The sequence below is a fragment of the Cyprinodon tularosa genome, unplaced genomic scaffold, assembly GCF_016077235.1.
Source record: "Cyprinodon tularosa strain WSP-4 unplaced genomic scaffold, ASM1607723v1 ctg89, whole genome shotgun sequence".
Taxonomy (NCBI): domain Eukaryota; kingdom Metazoa; phylum Chordata; class Actinopteri; order Cyprinodontiformes; family Cyprinodontidae; genus Cyprinodon; species Cyprinodon tularosa.
This window is the reverse complement of record NW_024039662.1, coordinates 1835619-1854472: the sequence shown is the minus strand read 5'-3', so window position 1 is coordinate 1854472 and position 18854 is coordinate 1835619. Positions and strand designations below refer to the sequence as shown.

Genomic DNA, 18854 nt, shown 5'->3' with positions numbered 1-18854 from the left:
AATATTTACAAGCTAAGCAGAGATTAATTTCTTAACAAGATCTATCATTTAAAATCTATGCACTTAAAGGTGTTTAACCGAATAAAGGACACATTTAATGAATGGCCAAATTAAATAAAGGTAAGTGTAGAAAGTCGTGACGTTTCTTCAATGTTGGTGACATCATTGACGTTGAGAGCACGTAGGCCCTTATATACCAAGTGGAGGGGAGGCGACCAGAGTAGAGAACGGCCGATTGTACTGCTGGAGCATCGTAGGGACTGTCAGCAGGGAGCGCAACCGACGACTGAGCTTAGAGTTGGGGGTATGAGAGCTGTCATAATCCGCTCCCATCTTCCTCGGGTCGGTCTCCTGTCCGACTGACAACCATCGGATCAGAAGCTCCACTTAACCAGCTGTCGGACCAACCCGATATCGTGTGAGTGTTGGGTTGGAGAAGCAGTTAAACAGAGGGGGAAAAGGGACCAGATTCGACCGAAGCGGAGTCCCCTATTCAGGGCTTACAGGAGAGGGGGAGGGGGCAAGTAGTAAAACTGGCTCTCTACGCTGGTCGGTGTGTAAGGGTGCGATTGTATATCATATATAAACCGATGTTAAATGAATTGTGATATATTTTATTTTATAAAGAACCCGTTAGAGAGTACCTACAATTGTTCTGGTAACGTAAGTCTACTAGCTTAGTGATAGCGGCTAACGGCCAATTTACGCTAAATCCTGTGGTTGTAATTCCAGCGTAAACTAGTTAAAGCCTGTGTAAGCCATTTAGACTTTTCATAGTTTTTGTCAAATTATTGTTTCCGTGTCTTTATTTTTATTTTACAAATTATCTCGCAGTACTCTGACAGACGGAAGGAAGGAAACGTTGATTTGTACCGATACCGTGACAGAACAGTCGTCTTTTTTTAACGTAAAGGGAGGAAAATGCGCACAAAGTGTGGCAGACGTCAAATTTAAGACAAAGTTGTTGTTGTTTGTAGTGACAGCTGTGAGGGGCGTAACCTTAGCAGTGTTCATGTGATTGCGAAATAACATGGTTCCGGGGCACCATTTTTTTATTTTTTTATTTAATTTAACAGCTTTATTGATACATTTTTGCATATACACGCACCTAACCAAAGTTATGTAGATGGGTGCACTTTCTAAATACTTACCATTTTATTGTTTAGTGAGTCACCATAAGGTATTAAATTCTAGTATTCCACTTCCTGAGAACATCATGTCTTCACAGCTACTACTAGACTCCCCTTAAACCAGCAGATGTGTGCTGTACCAATCCACTCTCCTGGAGACGATTACTACTGTTACAGCACATGTTGTTTTTCCAGTGCAGTGTGACAGGCTAATTCCCATTGCTTCGTGTTACACGTACGCCATCTCTGCAACTCAAATAATAATTTTAACTAAATCTGTAAGCTTTTATACAAACTACACATGCATGATCTTAAGAATGTACAGTAATAGTGTTTGCCTGTTCCTGAACTGAGCCCTTGCTTTTTATTTTTGTGATTTTTAGTTTTATTTGTTGAATCTGGTCTTTCATCACAACACAGAGCCCCAGTTTTGGGTGCAATGACCCAAACCTTTTATTGACCCTGATCCATCTGCGTCAGTTACGTCTAACATAGTAAGCTGTTTTCATCAGGTCAATTACAACCCAGTTTAGCCATTTGAAATGTTGTTGCCCATCTGCTGTGGGTTTGTGTGATGATGGTCACAGTGCATGCAGTTTATCCCCTCGCTCATAATCAGAGTAGTCTTAAAGTCAATTATTGTATATTCCTTACCCAATAGTGTAAACTACATTTTTCTTACTTTTTAAAATGAAGCCTAAGACTTACATCTTTATTGTCATTTCTTATACACGGTGTATAAAAAACAAAGTTTTGATACATACAGCTTTTAGACAGTGAATGAGCAGCTTGGCAGTGAAATGAACATTTCCATGTATGAAGTGCAGCAGTGATCAACGTGTAAGGAGTGTGGGAGAGACCTGGTGTTAAAGGCATTCATGTGGAAGATTTAGAGCAAACGTAGGAGCAAAAGAAATGCATTAAAAGGGTCAATTTGAAAAATTCACCCTAAACATTGCTGATTACTAGAACTGTATAAATTTTTTAATAAACAGTTCTGACTGGTGGTTAGTCTTAAAAGAAAAGTCAAAGTGAGTTTTATACTCGAGTGATAGACATTTATTTATATATTTAATATGGTAGTACAATGGAAACAAATTTTCAAGGTTTTTTTTTTGCTATCAGATAGTTGAAAGGGCTGAATATGTATAAAAGCAGTCCGTTGGTCTATCAGGACAAAGTCAAGTTAGAAAATGTAGATTTGGAATTATCATGGAAGTATTATTAGACTTGATGGTAAGTACACAGACTATTGTGTACTCTACTAAAGATGCTGACCATACTATTAAGTTGAAATCGCTAAACTGGGTCAAATTTTAGCTACAGCGAGTTTTAAAAATCTGATCCTCACACAAGTGAAATGACATCACCTCTGATTCCAATATAAAACAATTGCCTATTAATTGCAGTTGAGGTAGAAATACATTTGGTTTTCAGTCCTTGTGACAAATCTGAAACCACAAAATTTTCTAGGTGAAGGCTTTAATAAAACTAGTTAAGGTTATTATTTTTTTCAATCAGTAATCATAATCTTGATGATATTTTAGCATTTTAACAGCTTATCAGAAAGCTATATGGCACTCTGATGGGTTTGATGTTGCAAATGACAAGCTGTTACCTGTAATACCACTCTGCCTAGGTGGACCTAGGTGGAGACAATAGTTTACATGGACAGATGTTGAAGTAGATTGTTCTTAAAAATTTTGATTTTATTTTTGCCGTCGGCTAACATTAAAGGTTGACTACTACAAGTATTTGGGTTAGACAAAAAAGATTAGAAATTAAAGAAATGAAGTCATATTCTTATGACTATTCCCATAATATTACCATTTTTATAATACGAGATAAAAGTAGTAATATTGAGACTTTATTCTCGTAATTTCTATGTGATTTAAGTGATGATAGAACAAAGTGGTTGGATTATTGGTAGTTTCAGAAAAATATTTTCGGACAATATCTGACCTGCGCAAACTACCAAATAGCCATTGGCACTCTGTTTAACATAATGGCGTAATAATTTTATGCCAGTATGAAGGTATAACTTCACAAGATTCTCAACAGTCCTCATGTCAGAGCAGGGGACGGCAGTGCAAGAGTTATCATTAAATATTGACTTTTTTTTCTTGTAATATTGCAACATTGATCTAATAATATGATTTTGCAACATTGTATCTTCTCAGAATATGACTTTATTCTCATTAATCTGTCATTTTTTTTTATGATATTAGAACCTGTCAAAAATTAGATTACCTAGTCTGGCCCTAATACTTTGTCGTAGGTTCTGGACGTGTACTGTGACTAATAAAAAAGACTCATACAAAGTGTTTGTTTTGCTGGTGTTTACCAAGCCCTTTCTTAACCTAAGAATAATTTTTGCACCGAGTGAAATGAATAAGGATAAATATTATTGCGCAGTATCTGTTCCGCAGAGCTTTCAACAGTGTCCGTATCTGAAATGTAATTCACAGTTTTTAATTCTAAAAGGCAATTAGTCATCTTATGAACTACTCGTTTCCATAATAAGAGCTTAAAAACAGCCTCGATTTCATTAGGATCGGTATTGGTAAGGCTATGTACTCCTGCATCCGTCAATTTGGTAATGAAAGCTGAATGCCTCTGCATCTTTAAATCCTACTTCAGAGAACACCAATCAGCGGTCGGGTACCACCCATTTGTTTCTACACCACATCTTGGACTTTATTTTTTTATTTTTTATTTTTTTTTCTCCACAACTCTGCTAAAGGTCACTTACTCCCTTGGCTCATATGTATGCAATATTAAATCTCAAGTCATGTAGCTAGTGTTAGAGAAATCAAGTATGTTTTCTAACAAGTAGAGCAAATGCAAATGAAAAAAAAGGGATTTTAACAAAGACAGCGTTATAGTTTATTCAGAAGACCTTAATATGCAACCAGTGTTCATTGCTGGTCGTAGTACATCACTGGGTCCCTTTAAGGCAAATATAAAACTAACTCGGACATTAGGTCAGTTATGTTACTTCAGGTCAGCCATGGAAAAAAAAACAACATTAAAGTCGCCCCCAGCCTCATTCTTAAAAGCAGGGTCAGATGCATCATATTAGATGACTTATAAAACACTTTGTCTGAAGTCTGTGTTGCATCAACTAGTCATACCAAACAGACCAAACTTATGCAACCAAAAATTGTGAAACATTTAGCTATACTAAATGCATAATCAAAGCACCACTTGCTTTAAGCTTTCATTTATCTATTAAGTGTGTAATGTATCTATGAGGACAAATTAAAGACTGATTAGCAGTTACCCTTGTATAGGTGTGATCTCGTTTTCGACTTTGAGTCTTTTGCCTTCCTTCTCTCTCTAATCCCATTTTCTATCCGACAACCTTCAAAAATGATCAAATAAAGGCCTACAAATTATCTTTAAATGGTATCTTTACTTTTCACGAGCTACTAAATTACTAAATTACATGGAAAATGTTTTTGCCTTATTTTCAGGGTTTGTTTTCTTATAGCTCCTGATAGATGATGCAGCACCTTGGTTTCTACCAAAGAGAGGTACTATATTTTATCCAGATTAGGGCTGAAACAATCAATTGTGGCTAATCAATATGATCGATATCTAATTTAGTAATCAATTAATTGTTACCTAGATTACAGAGATTTTAAAACATACCTTTAGCTGAAAAAGCAACCCACTCTGCTCAATCATTATACCAAAATTGTAAAAAATGTATAAACATCTAGCATTTTTAAGATTGAAAACACTTTTGTCTAGGGATGCACGATATAATCGGCCCCCTATCGGTATCGGCCTTAAAACTGAATATCGGACATCGGCCACCCCACCGATATTTAACCCGATATTTGATCAGCTTCTGAGTTTCTAAAGTCTAAAAAAAAAAATACTACTTCTTCTTCCTCAAAAACTTCTTTTTTACAGACTTAAAAACTTCTAAAGACGAGGGAAAAAATATTGATACATTAAAATATCACAATATCTTCATATGCTGATATATTGTCATTTAAAAACACCATATCAATCTCTTTTACTAATGAAATATTGCTATGTCATCGTTATGCTACGAAATCCCCCGAAAATTCACAAAATTTTGCCATATTTTTATATGTTGATATATTGACACTGGAATCAATCTATTTTACTAACAAAATCTCACAAGAATTTGCAAAATATCACCCGGGTTTGTAACAGAACGATGAAATTTCACGAGATTTTGAAAGTAAAATAGATCGATACCGCGTTTTTAAAAATCAAGCATATGAAAATATATTTGAGTATATTATTTTTCAAAGTGTCAGGAATGGATAACAAAACTGCTATTTTCAATGACTACTTATTTTTGTCCAGCTTTAACATCGGTATCGATATCGGCTACATGAGTTTTAAAATATCGGCATATCGGATATCGGCCAAAATCCCAATATCATGCATCCCTACTTTTGTCCATTTATATACTCTATCCAGAGTATATTATTACTCTATCTAAGGGCTAACTTTGCTTGAATTTTGTGTGTAATGTTCTCTAAGGAACCTTTTCAATCCAATGATAAATCAAGAATCAACAGATTGATAAGCAAAATAACTGTTAGTTGCAACCCTGATCCAAATTTTTTATATATATATATATATATACTCATTCCATGAGCCACAGACAGTCTTTATCTTAATTCCATTTCTAATAATTCAACCAGAGAAAAGCATTTTTAGCAGTCGCTTTGCACTTCAATAAAATTAAAAATATTTTAGAGCAACAGTTTAAGTAAGTATATTAAAATGATAAAGGTTTAAGTGTTTATTAATTACAGTCTGATGTTTTTCTTAAATCCTTCCTTTCGGTTTGTAATCTGTTTGGTAATATTTAGATTTACTGGGTGTGATTAGTTGTTTGTCCACCCGAATGTATTTGCAGGGAGTATGATTAGATAAAATGATCTTTGATTGGCTGCTGGTGTAGTTTGTTTACAGACAGTTAATCTGGTTGTGAGCAAAGAGATGGAACAGACAGCACTCAGCTAGTGTCAAGTCAAGAGGGTCCAGGTCTATAACGCACAGGAATGATTCTCAGCACGGACAGTAAGAGTCGAGTTGATGCCAAAGAGGAGTGGCGGAGCAGTTTTAGAAGATTGAGCACGCCCCATACATGTGTTTAGGGAGCCATTTGAGATTTAAATACTGCACACTCTGGTCGGCAGCACAAATAATATGCCATATTATTTTTTTCTTTGCGTTCTCTTGTGTCTAAAAGCAGATGCAATCAAGACAGTGGCTGGGTTTTATTTTCTGAATAAAACTAGAAAACGTTTGGCGCCTTTGTGCCTTGTCTTGATTAACGAGATGATTCTGAGGTATTCAGACTTTGGCTAATTTACCCATTTATTCCAGGAGCTGCCTAGTTTGAAAACCTGCTGAGCCACATTGGTTTTTGCATCTTTTAGAACACTATAACAGATGCTTGATGTCAGCGGAAAAACAAAGCTGAGTTTCTTTGCTGGGTCGATGCGCTGCATCAGCCTCATAAAGTTCAGGTTTCCCAATTCCTGCTTCAGATGCTTAATCTCAAAACACAGGGCACCTGACTGTTGAAACAAGTTTGCGGTATCCCTGGACGCCTTGGGTCACATTTCCAGTGTAGACTTTCCGTTAAAAGACTCAAATCACCTTCGATTTGAACGAACCATTTTGACTCTGGCAGAGATTAGAAATCTGTTAAAATGATTCCTTACAGAAAGTAGGAGCACCCATTCAGCTCCATCCCCATCATCTGCATAATCTGCAGCTAGTATAATAAAACTAGAATAATCCAAATTGAAATCTCAGACTCTTAGTGGAGTCACTTAGAATGAACAGGATTAGATGCATAAAATGTGTGCTCAATTTCCTTGAGTTAGCCTCAAAGTGCACTTGTTTTGTTTTGGAGCTCTTGGGTTTTAGAAACTGTATAGTTGGATTAATTTGACCCACCTTCATTGGTGCATCACAGGCCTTAATAAAGGAGATAAATTGCATGTACTTGTATTTTCCCATTTATTTGCAGACTCTATGCTGAATCCTGAAAAGGCTTCACATGGTTCCCAAATTAGTGTTGAGCAAACAAAGTCTAAACAAAGCTATTCTACAGCTCTGCTTCCCGGAGTTCATTACTGAGGACAGTCTGAGAGCTTTGACACAAATACATTCAGCCAGTGGCTGCGGCTGCTCATGCCTCCTTTCCTTTGGCGATGCCAGCCCAGAGCGCCACAGAGCTTAACCTTGCTTTTTCAGTGGCTGCTCAGTGTGGCGTGGTCGAGGAAGCACTAAATAAGTGATGAATCCGCTCTGCCCTCACGTGCAGCTTAGTAAAAAAAAAAAGCTTAATTTCTTCATGCATTTAAAGTCCTTGTACTTGTTGAGTTCCTCTAATTTCCCTTCAATGTCAAAACAGCCATTTTTACATTACCCCCCTCTCTTCTGCTGAGTTCAGACCAATCCCCCATCCTGCAACCCTCTAGAAAAATCATATTTTCTTAATGGAGTCTAGACGAATGTTTTCTGCTCAACTGGAGGTGCTAACTGGGTGATTCCTCACATAAACATGTGGTCAGTTCTGCCAAGATAATTTATCATGAGCATTCTGTCTCATGGCATTTAAAGAGAAAATAACAGTATAAGTTTATTTATTATATACAGATATATATATTTGGGTATCGAATTTTTTTGTTTTGTTTTTTTTACAGCTGAAAGCTTTTTTTTAACCTGTCAAATATATATCTATATACATTTTTGGTGTGAAAGGAATAAGACTTATGAGATTAAAAGTATGCTTTTTTTACTTGGCTCTTAGATCTGCATTGTCTGTTGATGACAGTGGCACCTTGCAACCATGGAGCTGAGAGTGGGGAACAAATACCGGCTGGGGCGAAAGATAGGGAGTGGATCCTTTGGAGACATTTACCTTGGTAAGCGGAAAATTGGATGATATAGCTATTCTTCCCACATGAATGCACTTGCAGTCACTTCTTCTATCCTAACATTAGCTTCCTTTGTCCGGACAGTGAAATAGATCTTTGATCAGGTCCTACATGTTTCTTTTACATGTTCCTTACAGATGTGATTATTTTTGTACGCTTCTCCTCAGGTGCCAACATTGCAACTGGTGAGGAGGTAGCCATCAAGCTAGAATGTGTGAAGACCAAACACCCACAGTTGCACATTGAAAGCAAATTCTACAAGATGATGCAGGGAGGAGGTAAGAACCTCCAGCTTTGACACGCTTGTCAGAGATTCTCATTTCTTGCATTCCTTCTCAGATGTTTTCTTGGCAGTATATTTCCCATGCAGATATCCTGCCAGACCTGACACTTGTAAGAAATCGGGAAACCTTAAATTTTCTCCAACATGTCGCAGATTTAAAATACAGGGATAATGATAAAAGGTGTGTCTATCAGGCTTCTTTTCAGTCTGGAAAAATCGGTTTCCTTGAAAGAATGTTTCACATATTTTATTTTTTGATAACACTGAGCCTTACTGAAATACCAGGACATTTTATATTACAATCAGAAATATAAAATGAAACAGTTTAAACATGAAAGTATCATAAGTAATTGCAAAATACAGCTGCTGTTCTCCAGCTTATTTATAATGTTGTAACTTTTTGCTTTGGTAAAAGGTTGCCATTGGTAATGAAAGTGGCAAAATTGTCATTTCTTAGTTGATTCTAACTGTATGTTTTACCGACTTTTTTTCTTTTTAAAGGTCTGAGTTAAATCATGCATTTAAAACCGCTAATGTTCAGGCTCCAATAGTCCGACAGGTTTTAACTGATGTCAGACACCAACACACACGTTTTAACATAAGAAGGTCTGCTTTCTGGGTGATTAAACTCACTAGATCAAATATGGTGTGCTGTTAGTTTGAAGAAGCAGGTTTATTTAAAACAAGACCATTTAAAGGGGCTTTATTTAGGGGGGGGGGGGGGGGGGGGGGGGGGGGGGATTATTGGTATATTTACTGATACCCCTTAGGATCAGCTGACATCAGCCTATCATTGTAGTTCCTGTTTATCGAGGAAGTTTGCCTTATGTACACCTAACTCCCGATTATTACTGCCAGAAGTCATCCCACGCTGTGGCTTCCTCTTTAGTTTTATCTTTCACTATCAGACTTCCTCAATGTCCAGTCAATGGCATTTTTAACTTTTTTTATTTCCTGCAGTAGGCGTTTTCATTGATAAAAGGCTTCCTCATAGTAAGATTTTATTTATGGGGGGGTCACAATAGTAATAGAAACCTCCAAGTTTCTGTTAACGTGGCAGAGGATTTGTTTATACCAGTGATGTATAAACACTAGATGCTGCTGTTGATAAGAAATCACAGCTGCAGATAAGAAAGGTTTTACTAGAAACTAAATCTTTAAACGCAAAGAATAAAATGGGTAAAACATTTTCACAGCTTTATTCAAGTTTGATAGACTAATTAAAGCATTACTGAAACAATTTAAAAATGCATTAGTATAACTTAATACAGCACTGCTGCTAAACCCCAGATATTCTCAATTTCTTGCTGTTTGAATTAGTGTCTCTGACCAGAATCTTGTCTTGATCATCTATGTTTGTGTTTGACCAGTTGGTATTCCATCGATAAAATGGTGTGGTGCGGAGGGAGACTATAACGTCATGGTAATGGAGCTGCTGGGGCCCAGTCTGGAGGACCTTTTTAACTTCTGCTCCCGGAAGTTCAGCCTAAAGACTGTCCTGCTTTTGGCCGACCAGATGGTATGATACAAACATGACATCCAGCCAGTTTAACAGCGTGCATGTGAAAGAGTTATTTTCAATCCCTGTAGAGAAACCTGATCGGGGCGACCTTTACTGCACCGAGTCAGTGTGTATTCTGTGTGTAAACATTGTATACTGTTCCATTAAAGCCTCTTTTAAAGATTAGAGATGTTTTAATCTCCTGTCCTTGCTACTGCCAGTGTAGTTTCTGATGAGTGCCCAGCCTTACAATGGGTTGACCTAGATACTGCATATCGTAGATCAGACTCTTGATTCACCTTTTGTCTGACCTGCAGCCAAGGTTGCTTTATCAGGCTTCAATACAGACGTCTGATTAGCTGCTTTTCAGCCTTGGCTCATGGCTTCTGCTGCTGTCAGTCTCTTCTATTTAAGGCGCATCTTATACTTGTGACGTTGTCACTAAATATTTTCTTCTGATGTGAATCTCATTCAAATCCAGATTAGTCGCATCGAGTACATCCACTCCAAGAACTTCATCCACAGAGATGTCAAGCCAGATAACTTCCTTATGGGGTTGGGCAAGAAGGGCAACCTGGTGTACATCATCGACTTTGGGCTGGCCAAAAAGTACCGCGATGCACGCACGCACCAGCACATCCCTTACAGGGAGAACAAGAACCTGACCGGAACGGCACGCTACGCCTCCATCAACACACATCTTGGAATTGGTAAGATTTAGTCGAAAGATAATGGTTGTATTTTTACTTGGTGGATGGAGCTAAATATCGATCAACGGTAAATGAAATCAAAGGAAAATGAGGCTTTATTTTAGTTCAACAGGAAATTCCTGTGTCATTCTGCATGGGATTGACTTTGTATTTAATCGTGTTAATCCAAGCAAAGGATTTGAAAAAAATTCAACTATGCAATCACTGTTATTCAATCATTAAGTACTACTTATTTAATAAAATGTAAACGTATCAAAATGGCAATTTCATTATTTTTAAGTTTCTTTGATAATTTTGTAACTTTATATTGTCAGCTAGCCTTTAAGCTAACTAGAGGTCTTTAGATCTCCATTTGTTTCTAATTTGGCAGGTTTTACTTCTTTCATTCATATGCATTTGATGCTTTATGTCCACAGAGCAGTCAAGACGTGATGACCTGGAGTCTCTGGGCTACGTCCTCATGTACTTCAACCTGGGGTCCCTCCCCTGGCAGGGCCTTAAGGCTGCAACAAAGAGACAGAAGTATGAGCGAATCAGCGAGAAGAAAATGTCCACACCCATCGAGGTTCTTTGCAAAGGCTATCCTTGTGAGTCCTTTTATTTCTCCTCGTTTTTTTTTCTCACATCATCCACAGATGCTATATTTGCTTTGTTCTGCAAAGAATGCAACTGGGGCTCTAGTGGATCCTCTGCTAACTTCTGGTTCTGATGATTCTTCTTTCTACAGCGGAGTTTTCCACTTACCTGAATTTTTGCCGCTCACTCCGTTTCGATGACAAACCAGACTACTCCTACCTACGCCAGCTTTTCCGGAATCTCTTCCACCGTCAGGGATTCTCCTATGATTACGTCTTTGACTGGAACATGCTCAAATTTGTACGTTTTTACTAAAAGCTTTTGGTAGTGGTGGTTTTAACTTTTAAAATTAACACGGCTGATCACATTTATCAGGGCGCCAGTCGAACAACTGAGGAGGGGGAACGGGAAAGGAGGACGGGGGATGAGAGAGAAGATCGGATAGGAGGGGCCCCCAGGGGCTCTGCGTCACGGGGCCTCCCCTCAGGTCCCACCCAAGGCGCTCCTAACAGAGTCAGGAATGGACCAGAACAAGCCATCTCAAACCCTGCCTCACGGGTTCAACAGTCTGGTACGTTACTGACCAACAGAGTCTGATTTTTAAAATGTTAAATTTTGAGGAGAAAAAAAAAGGAAAATAACTTTGTCGGCAGCATTTTTTTATAGCTCATTCAAAGTGTCTAATTGATCTTTTCCAGGCAACACGTCGCCACGTGCAATATCTCGCGCTGAGCGGGAGAGGAAAGTGAGCATGCGTTTACACCGCGGGGCTCCTGCCAACGTATCGTCCTCTGACCTCACAGCGCGTCAAGACCAGTCGAGGATATCCACGTCACAGGTGAGCTGAAGTTAGGATGTCTTCAGTGGGTTAAATATTTGAATAACATAATCTATCTTTTTCAATTAACACATTTTCTAAAATCCTTTGGAACTTTTTATTAACATTTATATACGTTATAAAGATACTTTAATGGACAACGTGGAAACGTTATGTGGATTGTTTCAATTATAACTGTTCTGGGATCAGCCATTACCTCCAACATCTAATGATAATCTAATTGGCTGTTAGATATAACCACTATTATTTGGCCAAATATTTTTTTTTCATCTCTAAGTTCTCTGCATTTGGGAACCACACAACAACAAACCTCAGAATGTTTTACTGGGATTTTATGATAATCAGTATGGTTTGATGTGATTGAAAATACACTGACCTCTGAAGAAAGCTAGCTAATAAACATTTCACCTACTCTTGGACTAAATCAGTGGTTCTCAAACTTTTTCTGTCATTCCCCACTTTGGACAAGGGGGAATTTTCAAGCCCCGCCTGTCCCCATCGCCCCAACACAATGCTAATGAAATATTCAACAATCTTAAAATGTTCCAATTTTATTGAAGTAACAAGTAGTATCTAAATACAAATCTACATCAAATAACAGCAAGCTCAAAAATAAAGAAAATAAAAATGCAGCTGTGTCAAAATTTGTATCAAGCTCAAAGATAGAAAAAATTAAAGTGCCACTCTGCAATCTGTTAATAAAAGAAAAGAAGTGAAATCCATCTGGCAAGACAGTTTATCCCTGCATTAGTGGCTGCAATGAGCCTGTTTTGCATTGCAGTTTCTCAAAACGGGGTTGCAGGCTTGATACTGCCACTCTCAAGTCATGCTCAATGTTCAGCTGAGATCTGTATTTTGTTTTCATTGAAGCAGCAGCTGAAAAGCCCATCTCACAGAGATATGATGTGGCAAAGGGAAGAAGAATGCACACAGCTCTCTGCCCGATGAGTGGATACTCGCTCTCCACTCCTAACCAGAAACATGAACATGTGGCTGTGTGAATCAAACGCCGTTATTTATTTAAGATAAAATATTTCAAATTCAGTTATTTATGATCAACCTGCGCCGTCAATCCCGGCGCATGTGCGCTTTATTTGCAGTCTGGACGCAAAAGTTAAACATGCTGTGTCTCTGCTCTGACTGCAGCGCTGATAGGGACTCCTGCAATAGCGGGGGAGAACGGGGTTGGGACGGGGGAGGCGCCCCACGGCAGCACCTGCCGCTGGAGGACAAGAAAAGGAACGATACGTGCTTTCACGTAAGAGTCTCCAAAAGGCGCTAGATTTGTTTTTTTGAAAAAGAGTCGCTGGAGGGGTCTGAAATATAGCGACAAAGTCGCTGAGTTGGCAACACTGGGGCGCGAAAGTTTATTCTGTTACAAATAATATGCCGACGTCACGTCAATCATTATTTTGGCACTTCAGTTCCAGGGGAAATTTTTCTCATATCTAATGTTCTTTTAATTAGACTGCATGTAGGCTAGTAATGATTACTTTGTGGGTTTGATTGGTCTAAAAAGCGGCAACATACAGCTATAAGGACAGTTTGCTCTCACACATTCTACATTTATAGTCACACACACACACACACACACACACACACACCGGAACTTGGCGCGCCCCACCTGTCACGTCTCAATTCCCCACCAGTGGGTCGCGCCACACACTTTGAGAACCGCGGGACTAAATGCAACAGTTAGTTTAAGCTCCTCTAGATGTTATCCTAAAAAAGCTGTGCAGTTTGCATTATGAGAAAAAGTCAAACAATTTTCTAGATTTGAAGATCCTACAGAGCTGCTGAAGTTCAGTCCATTGATACCACTGAGCAGAAACAACCAGGAAGCCCTGATATCTGGAGCACTCAGATCCTTAACTCATGTGCTAAATTATGTTGACAAAAGTACTCGCAGTGAATAGACTCTTCAACATCAGCTGAATGATATTGGCACTTTTTTCATGTTTGGCTATCGCCTGAAGGCGAATATCATGTGATGCACATGTATTGTTACTGCCTCCATTTGCTTTCCTGTGTTAAACATTTATGAGCAAATCAAAGAAATTATTATTTCCTTTTAGATTTGTGTATCATTTGTTATCATGGTGTCAAAGCCATATCAGCCTAAAGACTAAATCTAAAAAATTGGCAGCATAAGGGAACAGTTGGATTGATGTCAAAACAATCTGCCCAAAAATCTGGCTTTTTTGGAAGAGTTGTGTGAAACCTATTATTGAAAGAAGCAAAACATGTTGGTGGCTGCAGCATGTTTTGCAAAAACAAAAATTTGTCTGTGTCCAACTTTGTTTATTTACCAATTTACATAGTGGTCTTATTATCGATAAGAACAATGTCAGTGTCTCTACATGGCGCTGGTGAATAGACGGCACAGCTGCAAAATTTCAATTCTCAGTGTTTCTCATTAATGAACGAGACTGTGACAGCCCGCCACGGGTCTTATACAGACACAGAGAGAGAGAGATGGTCAGTGGCGAGACTCACTCCAAGCGCCAGTTATATTTTTTTCGAAGCATGTTTCCCACCCTCCTTTATAAAAATGCTGCCTGGTTCACCCGTGCAGTGTTGCCAACTCAGCGATTTTTGTCGCTATATTTAGTGACTTTTCACATCCCTCCTGCGACTCTTTATCGACTGGCGACAAATCTAGCGAGTTTTTCTGGTGTCACTGGCGGCTTTTGGAGACTCTTACGTGAAAGCACGTATCGTTCCTACTCTTCCCCCGTCTCAATCCCGTTCTCCTGCTTCCGCAGGAGTCCCTCTCAGCGCTGCAGTCAGAGCCACAGCATGTTTACCCTCAGCTCCCTGAATGTAAGCCCCCCCCCGGCTTACATTCAGGGCGGTAGCGCTCGGGATGTAAATTTTATTTGGTCTAAAATAAATAGCTGAATTTGAAATTTTTTACCTTAAATAACGGCATTTGATTCACACAGCAACAGTCACTTAATCAACTTTTCCATCTCTCTTTATAACATCACTCTTTATAACATCACTTTTCCTCTCTAAGACAATGATTTGTAGGCTGCTTAGTGGACCACAAGGGGGAACGCCGTTTTTTTTTTTTTTTTTTTTTTTTTTTTTTTTTTTACATTGGCCCCTTGATTTTACGTTATCACATGATGATCTAAAAAAAAAAGCGGAGTGTGTATGATGTCACCCGCGCACGCCGGCATCTGTTCATTCTGAACTGCTGCTAGTTTTACTCATGCCTGGAAGATGTCTAGTGCTACTACCACAGATGATCTCGCTCTTGAAATGGAATTGAACGATTCAGATTAGCTAGCCGAATGAATAGAAGGGGTAGAGCGTAGCCGCCTGTGGCCCGGGCTTCCGGTCACAACTCTAGTGCGGCGAACAGATGATGTCATAAACACTCCGCTTTGTTTTAAAAATATATAAATATAAAAAATAAAACCGCTGATGTCTGGGGGACAGTGATTCGCCTACATGTTATGAATGCTGGCGAATAATAAATGATAAATTATGAACAGTTTAGTGTGTGCCTTCAAGTCGTTGCCCATAGGAAGACGTTACTTGGATATAACCGTTACTTGGATATAACGGAATATCTTCAGAACAGCTCCAAATGACACAAAACTTATATGGATGAGTAGAACATGATGTAATAACGTAAAATCAAGGGCCCAATGTAAAAAAACGGTGTTCCCCTTTAAGTGGGATACACCACGCTTAAAAATGTGCACACATGAAAACCCCTGAGGGTCAGAGACTCTCCCACCACACTATTTTTTAGAATGCAGCAAATGCAGCAGAAAGATGGCAGGACATTTTTTTGAAATCACATTTTCTTTCCATAGACTTATTATTTATAAATAATTATGAATTAATTATAGAGATGTATATATTAACATAGGTAATCAAAAGCTAGCGATTAAACATTAAAGGCACTCAACCTAATAATCCATTGTATAATAGAACTGAAAATATCTGGATGTCCAAAAATTAAAAGTGACAAAGTTTCAACGGTTTTAAATCTAACGTAGGAGCGTTGTGGTCTGACCTCCAGGCTGCTCACAGAGCTTTAATGTGAGATCTGCTTTCTACTGCGGGCATCACACTGCAGTGGAGCGGAGACGTTTGCAACTGAGATGGACGAACTATAAATTGGGTGTTAAAATCTTGAATCTGTGTTGTTGCAGGTCAGCGTGCCATTCGAGCACATGGGGAAGTGAATTTCCTCAGCTCTTCATGCACAGAAAATGACAGGTAAAGTCTGGACTCACATTTCGTCTTTGTTTATAAATGTATAAACAGAGTCTGATACCAATCTTTTGTTTTGCAGGGCTGCAAGGATTTTTTTTTCTCTCTCTACACCTTTCTTTTCCCCTGTACTTTATACCTTCTTTCTTGAAAAGGTTTTTTTTTTGTATATGGACATGCAGGTTGTTCGGAGCAAGACCTTAAATGTTTCAAGGATTCAGGAAAACACATGAAGGTATTCAACAAGCATTCTGACCCGGACCGTTCTTACTAAACGTAGGATTACCACAAAGCTAACGACAATGCTGCACCTTGACAGTTGCTCATTCCTACACTGTATGTTCCTCAAAACATTCCCTTAATACTTTGACAAATGTGAAAAGGCTGTTGGCATTGAAGGAACAAAAAAAAACATTTCAGGGACATGCATGTTTCTTATCAAAGGTGATGTACAGGCTTTGTAGGGTTTTTTTTTTTTTTTTTTTCAGTTTTAGCACAGCAAATGTAACTGTTATCTTCATTGTTCATAAAGGTTTATTAGAAGGAAGGTTGTTTTTTCCTTTTTTATTTGATGTTTTTAAGAATTGAAAGCTTAATCGGATGAGGCATGTAGATCAGAAGGTTGCAACCAGAAAGAGAACTGAAGAGGATGGGTAAGTGATGTTTTAGCCGTTATGTTCCTGGAGATGTTTCTGGTAACTGCTCGCCCCACTCCCATAAGGACATGAAAACCCTCCGAACATCTGCCGGTTTTTACGCTTTTATTTCTCTCCTTGGTTTTAATTTGTGACGGTAAGGTGAAGTACTGTTGTGGAAATTCAAAGGACTCACTCCTAAGTCTCTAGAGAAGTTCCTCAGGAAATATCTCAGCATTCTGATATTTGACCTGAGACCACAGCCGCCCGTTTGAGCTCACAAACGGGGGATGCAATTTTTATGATGTTTCTTAACGTTACCTTTTTTAATCTTTTGTTATATGGAGGAAGTGGGGGGGCTGTCACTGTTAAGAACGACATGGGGCGGGTTAGGGCATCAAATTTGTTTTTATTTAGTTTTTTTTTTTATTTACTCCACTGTAAATATTTTTTTTATTTCATTGTAAAGCCAAATGTGGTTATTGTAAAGGTGTAAAGTAGAAAAATGCATACTAATGACTATAGAGTGTTGAAGCAGGAGTAATAAAGATGGAGATGAGTGACTGTTGCTGTGCCAGCTGGGTCATCTAACAGGTGTGAGGGAGTTGAGTGCTACAGTTAAACCTCTAAGATCAATAAAGTCGCTTTTATCTGCTTTCCAACTTTAATCCATTCATGATTATTTACTTTTGTTTTTTTAAAACCTTGAATCTTCTCACCTTTGGACTGCCTATTCCTTAAAACCACAATATTTCAAACTTTCATATTCCTGTCGCAGAAAAATGTTTATTTAATGCTGTTCTTCATTATCTTCTCACCAACTTTTGACATTAGTTGCGTCTGATGGTGTGTGTGTAAATGTGTATGGACTGTGTGCACTGTGTATAGTTCTCATTGTACAGGCCACCATGACCCAGTGGCATCGCAGTTGTAGATTTAAGGATGAGGCGAGAGGTATTCACATTGTCTATTGTGTACTGATATCTTGTACAGTTCTTTAACACTATTTACAGTATTTGTGTATATTTTATGAAGTAATAAAAATGGATAACATTGCTGAAAGAGCTCTTTTTGTTTGTCTTTTATGAATGAATGAGCTGGATGTTAGACCATTTTTAGTTTTGAAAATGATGGAATTTGTTGAAATATTTTCAGGAATTGAAAATAGGTGGGGGGTTGAAGGTCGCTTTTATCCTGCAGTCTTTAGTCTCTCTCTGTAATTCAGTATCCATTTATCTTCCTGTCTTCCCATCCATTTGTCAATTATACAACCGCCTTCTACCTGTTATCTATCAATGCATCCCTTTTGCTTTTTTATATTTCTTTACCATCAGTCTCTACCAACCATCTCTCATATTTGTCCATCTATTCCTATGCACTTCATCTATCAGCTCTTTTTTTACGATCAGGTTTTGCAAGTTACCTAATCTAAAGCATGACGTTACCCCAATTTAGCCTCATTACACTGGCTCCCTGTGCATTTTAGCATTTATTTTAAAGTTCTTTTGTTTTGAAGTCTCTGTGGTCTTGCTCCACCTTATCTCTCTGAGTTGCTGCACCTTCATGCTCCCTCCCGTTCACTCAGGTGCGTGTAACTACGTGTAACTTTGTCATGAAAGTTGGTGGGGACACTAGCGGCTGATGGACCTACAGTTACTCGACACAGATGCTTTCAGTAAGGTTTGTATTTTCCAAAAAATATCTCAAACATATATTTATTGAATCTTTTCCTATTGTTGAGAACACAAAAGAACCAAAATACACTATATTTATAAGTTGTTGGACATTAAGAAAGGATGAAAAACAGCTGATTCCGATGCCAACAGCAATACATCATGCCTCCCTAGTGTGGAAACGACTTGAGTTTCATTCATCCATCAACCTATTGAGAAAAATGTGGATTGATTGAGGGATGTTTTCCCTTTCAGCTAAATCAGTGATTATCTTCCTTTAACAGCAGCAAATTTAGAAATTTGTCCCACATATTGTTACGGAAGAGGA

At 38.4% G+C, this 18854-nt stretch overlaps 1 protein-coding gene across 2 annotated transcripts; it reads left to right on the top strand.

Moving 5' to 3' along the window:
- Positions 1-204: 204 nt before the first annotated feature.
- LOC119775698 (casein kinase I) lies at positions 205-16865 on the top strand. Of its 2 annotated transcripts, none has more exons than XM_038273765.1 (11): positions 205-418; positions 7975-8065; positions 8245-8355; positions 9731-9879; positions 10343-10571; positions 10988-11158; positions 11299-11447; positions 11523-11718; positions 11846-11985; positions 16158-16224; positions 16301-16865. In XM_038273765.1, the coding sequence occupies exons 2-10, from the start codon at positions 7990-7992 to the stop codon at positions 16188-16190; spliced, it is 1254 nt and encodes a 417-aa protein (XP_038129693.1). In that variant the 5' UTR covers positions 205-418; positions 7975-7989; the 3' UTR covers positions 16191-16224; positions 16301-16865. The 2 variants fall into 2 exon arrangements, with proteins under 2 accessions (XP_038129693.1, XP_038129692.1); XM_038273764.1 differs by having other exon boundaries at positions 7951-8065.
- The last annotated feature ends 1989 nt before the right edge of the window (positions 16866-18854 follow it).

Excerpts from the sequence above, each read along its gene's own strand:
- LOC119775698 (XM_038273765.1), top strand. The coding sequence starts at position 7,990 with ATGGAGCTGAGAGTGGGGAACAAATACCGGCTGGGGCGAAAGATAGGG. Across the intron at positions 8,356-9,730 it reads CAAGATGATGCAGGGAGGAG|TTGGTATTCCATCGATAAAA; the intron begins GTAAGAACCTCC and ends GTGTTTGACCAG. Across the intron at positions 11,719-11,845 it reads CTCACGGGTTCAACAGTCTG|GCAACACGTCGCCACGTGCA; the intron begins GTACGTTACTGA and ends GATCTTTTCCAG.